Source organism: Brachyistius frenatus, unplaced genomic scaffold (assembly GCF_029030835.1).
Source record: "Brachyistius frenatus isolate BFR_SWC_R1_liver_20210118 unplaced genomic scaffold, ASM2903083v1 Contig_50, whole genome shotgun sequence".
Taxonomy (NCBI): Eukaryota; Metazoa; Chordata; class Actinopteri; family Embiotocidae; genus Brachyistius; species Brachyistius frenatus.
Window position 1 is genome coordinate 1,699,753 of NW_027210649.1, and position 13,377 is coordinate 1,713,129.

At 43.0% G+C, this 13,377-nt stretch overlaps 1 protein-coding gene across 10 annotated transcripts in view; it reads right to left on the reverse strand.

Moving 5' to 3' along the window:
• camta1a (calmodulin binding transcription activator 1a) overlaps positions 1–13,377 on the reverse strand; it is a 284,686-nt gene that overhangs the window by 17,597 nt on the left and 253,712 nt on the right. For all 10 annotated transcript variants that reach the window (XM_069704353.1, XM_069704349.1, XM_069704351.1 and 7 more), the window contains 3 exons: positions 10,798–13,115; positions 8,541–8,667; positions 7,458–7,592 (listed from right to left, as the gene is read on the reverse strand). In XM_069704353.1, coding sequence (XP_069560454.1) covers positions 7,458–7,592; positions 8,541–8,667; positions 10,798–13,115 — 2,580 coding nt within the window. The remainder of the gene's footprint in view (positions 1–7,457; positions 7,593–8,540; positions 8,668–10,797; positions 13,116–13,377) is intronic.

Consider the following 13,377-nt stretch of genomic DNA (forward strand, 5'->3'; position numbering starts at 1 on the left):
CAATCCCAATCACACTTCGAGGTAAATTAGAGATTCAAATTGACTTAACCTGTTAGTCTCGACTGTTATAAGAAGCTGAAACACCTGGATGAAACCTCTCAGACAGGTAGCAAATAAAATCTCCCCGCACAAAAAAAAAATGACCAGAATCATAGAGAAGCAGTTTTAATTTTTCTTTCTATTACTCAGCTGTAAAGCATGTTTGGTTTTCTGTCTGTCAGGTAATTGATCATGCTTTGTATGCCCTCTCCCTCAACCCAGAATCCTTCTCTCAGTGGACAAAAGTTATTGTAGCTTTACAGGTCTTTCTTACATTAGTATGCAACACCAACAATAGAAATCTCACAGACAAGACAACCGGCTCTGATGTCAACAATTTAATTTCATGACTACAAATAAATGTTAAGTAGCCAGAAACCTCTATCACTGTTAAACCTATTTTGCAGTACATACATTTAAAAAAAAAAATAGTACCAGATTTTTAAAATAGTAATATTATGAATTATTATGTTCTGACAATTCTGCCTCCACTATTTCCACACAGAAATAATTTACTCTCAACTACCGAATACAGTAGTTTAACACTGCAAACAAAGGTCACAGGGCTTCAATGCAGCTCTTAACCTGCTGGCAGTTGTCCAGCTATATAGGTCAATATAAGTACGGCCTGAAAGCAGAATAGACACAGTATGTCACATTGAAGGTAAAATGCCAAGAGTGCACACAATAGGGATTTATTGTCATCGGCTATCACACTAATAGAGTGATTCTATATCAGCTTTTTGTCTCTGAAAGTAGGGTAGTTTGATTTTTTGATTTTTATAGGGGCTCAGTTGATACCCTAACAAGCACATTTCATTGGCTTTTTATTTGCATAAGCAACAATACACGGCTGGACACTTCAGCTGCAGGCACAAGTGCAAATGAGAGATGAGTAGAGAAATAATTTCAAAGATGAATCAATTTGATATAAAACACCACGACCCAAGAGACAGGACTTCGCCAAAGCTTTCCATTATTAGTAAGAAAGTACAATTAGTCTACGTGCATTCACATAAATTCTGAGACTCTTCTAGGCTTTCTTTAAATCTCTATCAACACTGTACTTACAATCATAGCTCAGCCTTTTGTCACATACTAGAATCCTACCCATGATTTATTATGATGTAGCTACAATTGTAATTTAAAACTTCTGGCAGACAGGAGAATGAGCAGAGATCAGAGACAGAAAAATGAGACTTGGAAGACATAAGATCTTGGTATGATTTATGAATAATACTTGGTTTGAGTCTACGTACAGTATATTAATTACCCCTTTTTTTTATTTGGTCTTCTGACAACACAGGCATCCACCTGCACAGCACAAACAGGGACTGAACCTGAGACTGATCCACAAATTAAAATAAAAATTCTCAATACGAAATAGCCAAGAAACCCCCCCAAAAAGAGACGAAAGCTTCTTATCACAGATGTGGACTGCATAATTAATATTTCAGAACAGAGCACGGACATATTTTGATTCATGCATAATATAATGTAACCTAATGAAAACCACAAACTACAGCTTGAAAACTCACCAAAAACTTCACTCTACTGTACTGTGACAGTATCATTAGAAACCACACATGATATGCTTCACAAAGGAGGAATTCATTGCATAAAGATTATACTGGGTTGCATCAGATTATACAGGTGTTTATCTCATCTTCCCACTACGTGTTAGATTTAAAAGGACTGTACTGTAAGGTCAAATAAATTCGTATTATTACTTTAAGAAATAAAGAAAATAATACAAAAAAAAAAAATCAAATTAATCAGATTAAGGGAGGTCAATAACAGTGAGGCTGCCTTAATTGGGGTCATTCCTAATTATTTGGGAATCTTGAACTGAGGCACATAAATAGCGAGGAATTATTCCCCTTCCCAAAATGATGGTTTCTCTTTAATCGTTCCTATCCCTTTAAAACTTTTGTCTGGGGTGATCTATCACCTCCAGGTGTAAGCATTCCCACGTCACTGCCGCTGTTACTAGTACTACTACTGTTATTGCTCCTTTTATTAATACTACAGGTAGTGCATCAAGAGCTACAGTAACACAGTTGCCTGTAAAATTACATAATACTTATGCTACTCCAGACATGATATTAGACACTTACACTTCATCTGCTATCACAGTATTTCTGACCTTAATACTAACATTTCAACATTTTATATCAAAAAGATAAAATTATGATAAAGGGAACAAAACTTTGGCAAAAGTAATGTTATCAATATTAATATTACTCCTCTGCAACATACAGCACAACTAACATTTGTTACTATTGCTAACATTGCTATTAATGGCTTAACTAAGAAATGTTTTGTGCAACTACAGCCTACTTGAAATCATTTGAGATATAAGTGGCCGGAGAGAAAAAAAAAACGTTAGTTTTTATTACCTCTATATATGCATATGCATTGGGGCTTGTGCAAAACATGAAAGGCACTGCATGTGGTGATTCATCCAAACACTTTGCCACATTGGTCTCTCTCTCAGCTCTTTCAACAGGCTAAAGTATGGGCGATGCATGTCGTCCTCCGCATGGAATATAGGGAAAGTCAAAAACTTTACTGAGGAGCAACAGGTAGGTAAATGTATATCTGGAATTCTCTCACTTATATGGGAAGCTCTCAACCGCAACAAAGTTTGAAGTGGAGTTCATATAAAATCGCTGTTCATCGGTCTGTGGTGCTGAAACGCTACTGTAGCAACGTACAGTGTACCCCCCCCCCTCCTCCCCTCCACCACCCCCATATGTCCATGCCGTTGATAAGGTCAGCCCTGAATCTGAACTATGAAACAACAGCGTTAAGTCTTGTCCACCGACAACACTAAACCCCGGTAACCTCAGCAGCACTCGGGGGATGCGACAATCCTCCAATGCGCTAGACTGGAGCAACTACGCTCAACAACACGTGAAACAGCATGCACCAGCCTGGGACACGGAGAGCCGCTAGTTCAGACCAAAACACACTAAAAAACTGTCAAGAAAGAGCGCAAACTGAAAGCGCCCGGGCTTGACAGAACAGAAGCGCTACAAGAAAACGTCCTTTTCCCGTTAAAAACACCAGAAAAGGAAATCATGTTTTTTTTTTTTTTTTTTTGAATCTCCGAATGCGTCTCGAGTCGTCTCTCAACACGTCCAAAGCACAAGTCGTGAGTCAGGAGTTGGCTACACTATGAACGTCCAACTCCACCGTGCGCTGCAATGAGGCAAGAGTCACATGAAACACTTGGAAAAGCATGTGGCCCAAAACACACGATTTCTTCCAAACTCCCCCTTACAGCTGCAGAAAAGAGCGCCGGACACGAGAACTGAAGCATGCGGGGCGCGTTCAAAGAAACGTGGAACTTCTTCTGGCATGAGTTACACAAGAAACGCACAGAATAGAAAAGCAGCCCAACAACACAAACACAACCACAACACAGCACAGCACTACAGCCATAGGTTGAGCTGAACACTTCTAACCTTCTATTTTATTTTCCATTGGTAGAGTCCACCTCAAAGCCCCCCCACCAAAAAAAAAATACAGCCCCTTTGTCTTTTAGGAAATGCAGGTGTCATTCACTGGCATCCTGACCCAAAAGAAGTCCAACCAAAGCTGCATTTCACTCAACGTGCCGGACTACTGCATCATGCTACACGGAGGGAAAATAAAAATATATATCCTTGGTGTAGACTGAATCTCAATCTCAACACAGCACTCGTCAACAATAGAACAAAGTGAGGGAAGAGAGCGACGTGAGGAGAGAGAGAGAGAGGGAGAGAGAGGGAGGGAGGGAGAGAGGAAGACCGCTCACTACTCTTCTTCCTCTAAAATCCCCCTCCTCCTCTTCACTTGTTTCACCCCTCTCTCACACACACACACACATGCACACTTTTCCCAGTGTTTCTAGTAGTCGCTGCTATCCCAGCCTGCAGTAAAATGACAAATACCACTGCGAGGAAAAACGTTGCGCGCACGTGCCGCCGGTAAACAGACGCCCTAATTTCCCGTTCGTTCGTCGCCTCGTGCACGAGCAGCGTCCTGCTCCCAAAAGCTCGTTTGTTATATTATTTGTCATTATTATTATTATTATTTTGGACTATCTTTACACATGATATTCGAAAACAGGTCCAGCCACGACTCCCCTCGACGCGTGTGAATTCGGTTCACGGGAGTCTCTCCCGCACTGGAGAAAGTCGGTAACAACCGTTCAAAAACACGCCTGGATTCGTTTTCTCCCAGTTTTAACAGCCCGCCTGAATCTAAATCTGGCTGTTTGCAGTAGTTTACCATGTTTACCCAAACACGCCCACTCCTCCGCTCCTGCAATTGTGTGTGCGCGGTCTGCCGTTTTGTCATGCCGGTGGAGTTAGGCTCAGACTCGGTGCTGCTGCGCTCCCTTGAACACTTAACGGTCTGTATGCCGCTATGCGGGGCTGTAATTTGGCAGCTCCCAGCCGAACCTCTCCCGGCTCGGGTCGTGGGATCAGAGCTCAGGGACTCGTGGGGGCGACGACGAGCGCTCTGCAGCTCCCGACAGCTTTTCTGTCCTGCCCATGGCTCCGTACCTGCAGTGCTGCAGAGAAAAGCGCCCCTTCCCCCACTCTGCATTATGACAAATCAAGGCAGGCAGGCAGCTGTGCCATTAGCACATCATAGCACAGTTAAGTCTTCCACGGGAGAACAAACTCACAAAGCTGTACGGCACACCGCTGCGGACTCAGACTAAATATTGCACGTATGGGCAGCAGCCTATAGCTATTCTGGTTAATCAGGCGACTGACCACAAGCTTGACAAGGCAACAGGGATCTTGACACATTAGTGTTTTGGAAATGGGTAACTAAATGCTTGTCATTATCCCGTTAAATGTGCAGCGCTTTCTCGCTCAGTCTGCTGTACTTTGAATACTGTGTGGACATTATCGATGGGAAGAGTAGCCTATAATTACATCCTGCCCTACTTCTCAAATAAGTTATATGGTCAAGCCATCACTGAGGAGGAAATCGTTTTCCCCTGTGATTACAGGAGCAAACAATGTCCCACAGATCCAAACATTTACTTTAAAAAAAAAAAAAAAAAAAAAATCTTATTTTTCCTTAAGCTCGCCAGAAGCCTCGGCTGGATCCTGGAGCTAAAATAATTTCTTAGTAATAATCCATCATGTGTGTGATTGGCACACTTCAGCATTTCAACAGAAGTAATCCTTTTTTTTTTTTTTTTTTTTTTTGGGTGGGTGGGTGGGTGGAGGGTGGGAGGTGCACGACTCAACATCTCCCCTCATTCTGCCACGTTCAGGTGCACACAGACACTCACCTGGTGCCACATCAGTTTGACATACTTTTACTTAATTTGCATACATAAGGAAACACCACCATGCACTATATGTTATATAATTGTAAAATGGCACACAGGGTTACTGTTATGTAATAATTTGACTTTGGAAAATGCTGCCAACACCCCTTTTTTGGGGGTATTTTTCTAATAACTGTAAGTAGAAATAATTTATCAGTTGCTGTATAGAAGTGAGCTGAAATCCAGCCAAACTGTACATGTAAAAAAAAAAATCCCAATGCAGTCAGTGATGTTTGTTGATCACTATATCTATTTGAAGAAGACACAGCCGTGTCTTTGTCTTCTTCAAATAGACAACGCAGACTACAATGAAACAGACAGCAAGAGATGGCAGGCAAGGGGTTAATGTAAGTAAGGTAATAGGGTGGGCTGTGTTTTCCCTGAGACAGTCAGCTCCTCCTTAACTGGTTCTGTGAATGGGCCAGTGAGGCAGTAGGGTATGAATGGCGGAGGGATCCACTGGTGCTGCCATGTATGAGAGCTGCAGCTCTCGATTACTCACTCCCCCTCAAGCGCCGTCTGCAATGCAGCTGTCCTGTGAGCCTGTGCTTCACCATGCCCTACTTTATCCTGTCAATGCTCAAACACTGCAGCAATACTTCTCCCAGCAGCACACACACTCATAAACAAACACACAATGACTTACAGTCTCATCACAATCATGGTGAACATGGCAACAGTTTTCCTGAGTCACAGACTTAACTCGACTTTACACACAATGGAAAACTGCCAGCCCTGCAGCATCTATTTTTATATGTAGGAAGCCTGTAAGGGGCTCACACATAGCAATCATAATTCATCATAACTTGCAAATTACTCATATAAACCAATGTCCAAATCCAGCATTGAATTTGAGCTGCTGTAAACACAAATAGCCCTCTTAGTGGCCACAAATATAAGCAACATGAAACAATGAGGATATTTCTAAATGTAATTAAAGGAAACTTGAAATGTGACATGTGAAAATGTTTTGCAAGTGTTTCATTTACATTTATGACAGACAACAAAGTGAAGTGGAAATGTCACACTCAATACATATAAACACATCACAGTTAACACTTAAATCAGTTTGTTTTTGGTAACATTAAGTGGTTCTGTGTAGTTGGGTTAAAATCAGTGTCATATTGTTAATAGGAATATTTTTCCAATATTAATATACTTGAAATATATATATATATTATGCTAAGTAACAATTTTTTTTTATCTTCAAATAATTCAGTTCAGTTCAATTCCTTAGTTTTAGTAAGTGCAGTAACTTCAGTTAGAAATTAGAATGAATGATTCATTTTTAAACAGCAGAGTTTTATTTTGCAAGATAATAACAAAAGTGGACAAATTCAAATATTTTACTTTTAACCGGCTGTATTGCCAACAAAAGGAACTCTTCCCAAATCCATGACAATGAGGTGAAAGTTTTTGATGGTTCTCCTTTAAAAACATCCTAAATATACTTCATTGGAAGCAGCCAACTCAGTGACATTTACCTTCAAGGATCAAAGATTCAGCATCAAGTTAAACAGAAGACTATATATACAACTCTCTACCTTTTTGTTATTGTTCTAATTCTATTACTGTCATTCTGAAATACAAGCTCAAACAGTATAAATCCAAAACAGATTTCAATCCAAGATTAATATTTAAGCAGCTGAAACATTCAACAACAAACCATTTAAGAATGGCCACTAATCTATGAGTTAAACGGCCAATTTCATTGCTAAAAACACTGTTAATGACATGTTATTACTACCTATGTAGATACATAGTTGTGTAAAATCCCAATGTATCTTTTGATAGTTTCCGAAGCATTTAAAGTCTTACATACTTGCTTGGCACTACTAAGCCAAAGCAAATGAATGTGTAGGTCGTGAAAAAGTGGATTAAAGTAACGCAAGCGAGAGGATTTGCATTGCATAATGCTCCAGAACATCATTAATCAAAATTAACAAAGCCACAGCAGATTTGGAGAGCCAGATAGAAGAATTAGAAGTGGGAGAGGAGCGCATAGCGAGAAAATCTCAGACGACAGAGAGTCATCGCAACAGAACCAGAGCAAATCCAGAACCGAGAGGAGACATACCATCTAGAGAGAGCCAGTCGTGCTGAGATGATGGCAGTGAAGGAAGAGCGCGGGCCTTGTACTCAAACACCACCGAGTTGGAGATGATCTGGTTACTGACAGCCACCTGTAGCGTCACCAGACCTGTGTCGTGAGCTGCGGAGGGAGAGGATCATGAGAGATCTGGGCATGAACAGCAATATTACACGGTCAGATTTACTCATCATCAGTAATAATCAGGTCTATTTCTGATGCATTTCTTCACTTGGTGTAAACAACAACAACAACAACAACATTTAGGGCTTAAGTTACATTATTGCATTTACTTGTGCAAACATCTTTTAGCATGCTGGTTTCTTACTGCTGGCGTTGCTGGTAAGGGCTCTCTGATATTTGATAGATTTATAGTGGTTTTACAAACTTCACATTTGGCTTTTCTACCATCTGTTTTATGTCCCCCAGTCTTTGAATTCATCATTTTGTAGCCAAAGCTCTTGAAATTTACATTTTCCCAGCTTGTTTGTTTTCTTAACAGGTACAAGAAAAGGCACATCTTTCCCGAAGTGCCTGCCACTTGTTGACGAATGGAAAGGGGATAAAACCTCTCACGCAACAATGAAAACATGTTAAATAATGTGTGCAAAAAAAAAAAAGGCTACATGGAAAATATTATATTTTGACACATGGCAATTAAAATTTAAACATGCAAAATTCCCTGATAGTCCATGACTTGTCCCAAACAATGATCAAATTCCCTGACTTTCCCTGTCTGGAAAAGAGTTTTTTCTCTGACATTCCCTGACCCGTGGGAACCCTGACTCTATTACTTCAAACAAATAAATGTGAAATATGATCAATTCAAGAATATCCTTTTTTTTTTTTACTAATAAATACAAAAGCCCACACCACCTTCACCCAAAATAACAAAAAAAAAATGAAAAATGTATCTTTGCTAATAACTTAGCCAAGAAGCTGAGACTGCTCCAAAACAAGTAAAAAGCAATACGCAAGCAGCTACTCTGATGGCTCATGAATCTTGTGAGAGTGAAACCTCCCCTTTAAGATCTCTTTTTGTGACTGTATGTAATCTTTGTCCTGTCTTACCTGGGCAGTAGCAGCGCAGCACCCCGGGCTGGATGAGAGAAGCTGGGACTGAGATCTGGTCAAACAGGCAGCTGTAGTTTGAACCGGCCTCTTGCCAGGGCCCGGTGATCAGCACCTTTACTCCACCCTGAAAAACCAGGACAGATGCAAAAAACGTATAACACATCTGCCGAGTCAGGTTCAAGTGTTCCTGACAAAATCTTGTTACCCTGCCCTCTAGAGTGAAAAGATAAAAATTACACCGGGTGAAGAAAGCAGCTTCTTTGTACTGATCTCTGCTGCCATCATGTGGATAACTACCTTCATGTCCCTTCAGCCGTTCTTCTAAAACACTCAACCAACACTGCATTTAATATTGTACCACCCTCCAGAGGTGCAAGGAGGGCATTACTGCTGACAATATAATTGTAATACTGACAACGCTGTGAAGTATATAGTCAGGGAGTGGGAGAAGGTGGTGGGGGTTGGTACCCAACAGGACATCTACAAATATTGAATTGACATAATGTTTGTCTGCTTGTCAAACTTCTCTTGTTTTTGTATGTTACATTTATATTTCAAACATTTAGCTGATGATAGATGCATTTTTCCAGACCAATTCACTGAAAGCCACACTTACATTTAGCTTCCTATGACTAGTCGTGTATTCTTCAAATTCAAAATCCTTCTAAAGCATTAGCGTACCAGTTTGGTGCTGAATGGGGAGCCCTGGGAATAATGTAGCTAAAGATGCTCTTCCCATTATAAGCACCAAAAAGAACCAAGCATGCCTGCCTTATCCAAAGTCTTTATCAAAACTCGCCATTTTAAGCCCGTGGGTTGCTGCTCAAAGGTTATTGTTGTTGTTGTTTCCTGTTGAGACGGTTCTTTTTAAAACAGGTAGTGGAAGAGGAGGTGAATGTCGACTGAAATGACCAGTGGCAAGATTAAACCAACAGTCTGCATCTGGTGAATCATAGCAAAAATAGAGAGAGCTTCTCCACTCCCTTAATTCTTATTAAATAAACTACTACCTATTTAATAACTAACAATTATTTGACATGGACGTCCTGTGCTCATTCACTGCTTTTGATTTTGAAAAGTTTAAAATGTATTTTTCTCTTCAGTAAAGTTCTATATGAATTCCACTTGAATCATGATGAAAAAAAAACATATTAAGTACTTCTACATTTTGTGTAATTCTAATAAAGCCATGTTTACAACTGCAGTAGCTATCGATATAGACATACATCAGTCTCGCAGTTTGTTTTTCAACCCTCAGTAGTGTATCCAGCTTATGAAGCTTATTGCTGTGAGCACATATTAATAGCTAATAGCAACCAGGATGATTTTATCAGCACTTTTCTGGAGTCTTCTCAGACAGAGCTTCTGTCGTGGATTATTGCTGCTGGACAGTGAGAGGACCTTCGTGAGAATTCAGCGAGTAAATCAAACTGAAACTGCAAATGTGAAAGGGACAAAAATAGGATTTTGAAAAGTGAGCGGGGACATGTCCGCCTCTCCCCTGTGGAAAATAAGTCAGGGTACAAATGACATAATTCAAGCTGACCAGAGCAGCAGTTGTTCATAAGCAAAGCTTACAGGGGTGATGTTTGATGATGTTTGGTGATGATGTTTCATCATTAATGAAAGCCAAAGACTGAGTAACCCGTTTTTTTTTATGCTCTTACATCAGAGAAGCTTAGAAACATGTTATTTATTTATTTATTTTATCTTAAATCGACGTTTCCTCTGTGTGGTAACTTTTCTTTGGGTATGTAAAATATTACAATAATGATAATTTTCGCTGTGTTAGGACTTCAAGCAAGAAACTAAAACAATTTTTTTTTGAAAATGAACAATTTATACATGAATCATGTTTGAATAAACCTCATTATTCTTATAGTTAATGCAAAGTTTTGATTCATAATTTACAGAGCAGGCAGATTGGTTTATAATTAGTAAGGCTGGCTGCCACCTCAATTTGCACTTTATCTAAACTTTGTGGAAAGAGAAGTTCATTAAATATTCATTAAATAATCCTGAGATTCTACAATTTTTACAAAGACAGTCTAATTTACCTTTTGTTTGTATTTATTTATTTATTATGTTTCATTTTTATTTTATCATTTGCCTTTGTTTGTGGGCTACACTTCACCATTTTAACAAATTGTATATTTAAAATGCAGTTGACAAATCTGTTGAATGGATATCATTTGCTAATTAGACTGGTACATAAACAACAAACAACAAAAAAACACAGAGCCGTATAACTCACCTCAGGGTAGGACCACTCCGGGGAGTAGTCGGTGACCATGAAGAGCCGGCCGGTGGCCTGAAGCATCCCCAGAGCCCCCTGAGCGACAGCTGCCGACACCACCTCTGCTACATTCATATAGGACAATGAGCCCGGCTCGCCTGTGGTCCCTCCTGCTCCGGCCCCTCCACTGAGAGACTGGGGGCTGCAGCAGGATTGAAGGCAGAGCTCTGATGGGCTGTAGCCAGAGCCCCTGGCCCCTCCATCTTCCTGGCCCTGCTGGGGGGCCCCACCAGCTGCATTCTGATTATCAGAGCTGTGAGATGTGACGAGCTGGTGAGCATATAGGGCCCCTCCAGCTGACATGGTGGTTCCACTGCCATCCACTGAGATGAAGTCATTGATGAGGTCAGAGAACTGGTTTCCAAAAGAGATGTCAAAGTGGTCCAGACTGATCTCCATGCCCGTCCCTGCGGCTCCTCCGTTACTGGCCGCTCCACCCAGGCCCTGGTGGCCCCCGACAGCGTTGTAGAGTCCCTGCACCATGCTTGTGCCTTGGAGGAGAGGCTGTAGCTGCTGTTGCTGCTGGGTGCGGTTGTTGCCATCGCTGTTGTTGTTTCCGTTATGAATTGCTACGCCTTCACCTGTACCTCCTGTCCCTCCTCCGCCACTATCCGAGCCCTGCTGCAGATAGTGCTCTGCTCCCCCTCCTTCTCCGTTTCCTGCCCCACAGGCCTGGATGTGATCTCCTGGCTTCAGTAGACCCTCAGCTCCATTCTCCGTAGCTCCAGCCTGAGCTGAATTCACACTGCCTGGTTGCTCTAGACCAACCACCTCCTCGTGCTCAGTGCCCAGCCCAGGAAAGGTCCCCTGGTACTGGAGCAGCTGGAGAGAGCCAGCGTGGCCGGGCCCCTCTGCGGGTGAGCCTCCATTGCAGTTGGCCCTGTGCTGGGTCTGATGGGCCTGATGGTGGTGATGAAGGTGGCCATTGCTGCCGGGGGAGTCCGTTTTCACCACCTGTAGCCCCATATACGCTCCAGAATCATGGGAGTTGTGCTCCATCAGATGTGTTTTCTGGCCCATGCTGGGCCTCCCCTGCTGAGTCTGGCTGTTCTGAGATGCGTCCTGGAGGAAGAAGTTGGGGGAACGGCTCTGGTGTTGCATGTGAGGACTGGAAATGGCCTGACCGTAGCTCACTGTGGTCGCGTTGGAAGTATAGTCTTGCTTGGCATCAATGGCACTGAAATCCATCTGCTCCAAGGTAGTGCTGGGACTCAGACCCCCGCCAGAAGGAAGAAGGGTGCCTGCAGCGGTCAGACTGAGGCTACCCTGACCTGAACCAGCACCAGATGACACAGACACCCCGCTGCCACAGTTCACTACTGGCCCCACCTGGTAGCCACTCTCCTTGGCCAGCTGCTGCTCAAAGGATGTGTCTTCCGTCTTGATGTTCTTTACGAGAGCTGAGTTGAAGGTGTAGCCGTTGTCCGACATGGTGGGGGAGCGCTGCAGACTGCCATTGCTGTTACTGCTGCCACCAGAGGAAGAGGAAGTTGAGGAGGAGTTTCCCTCTGTCTTCATTGCACTGCCTCCGTAGGTCTGGCCCTGTTTGGGGTTGTTCAGGAAGCAGTCGGGGTCAAAGTTCATATTGGTCTCTGGGATCTTGAGGGCTCCAGAGTCCAGACTGCTGGAGAGCACCAGTTCTTCAGACACCCCGGCCGCAGACAACATGGTCAGACTGTCTCCTGCCGTGGTAGTCCCAGGTTCCCCTACTCCTCCGCTCGGGAAGGCAAATTTGTGACGATCGGAGGTCACAGACAGCACCAAGCCCTGCGAAGTGGTATCTCCACCCATCAGGTGAGTGTTGGGACCCCCGGTAGGAGACATGCTGTAGACGGGGTCTCCAGTGACCTCAGACATAAAGACACTCTGGGACAGACCAGACATGACGGACGCCACGTGGCTCATCCCCGTCACCACCGGGCTGTCGGCCATGTCCGGGTCGCTGTTGAGGCCGCTGCTGATGGAGACGGGGGAGTTCTGCGTGGTGTCGGGGACCTCGACCTGGTTGGTGGACGACACCTCTGTGCTGTTCTGGTGCAGCAGGACAGGCTTGTGGACTTTGCCGTTGCGTTTCTCCCTGGTGCTGCCCCCTCCTCCGCCCCCACCGGAGCTCTTGCCTCCGCCGTGGGCGCTGTGCTCGGTCTTCCCCTCCGACACATCGTTGTTCTGCACCTCGGAGTGGGCGCTGCTGTAGCCGCCTGAGCGGGGGTCCACTTTCGGGGAGATGATGCGGTGTTTGGCGCTGTTGCATTTGTGGTGTACGCTGCTCCCTGCACCTATAGGGGGGCAAAAAAAAAGCAAAAGAAATTGGAGATTTGGTTGGGCGAGGAAAGGGGGGAAAAAAGAAGAGACAAATATATTCTATTGATTTCCAGAAAAGTTGGGAAACACTACTGTTCAATAACACAGACAAAGATGGATTACTGGTTTGTTTTTGTATTTATAAGTTTGTGACGGATTATTTTCTCTTCGTGGTGAAAAAAAAACTAGGCTTCTCTTAAATATACAGTCAGTGAAGTGTATGAGAAGTTTTGCATG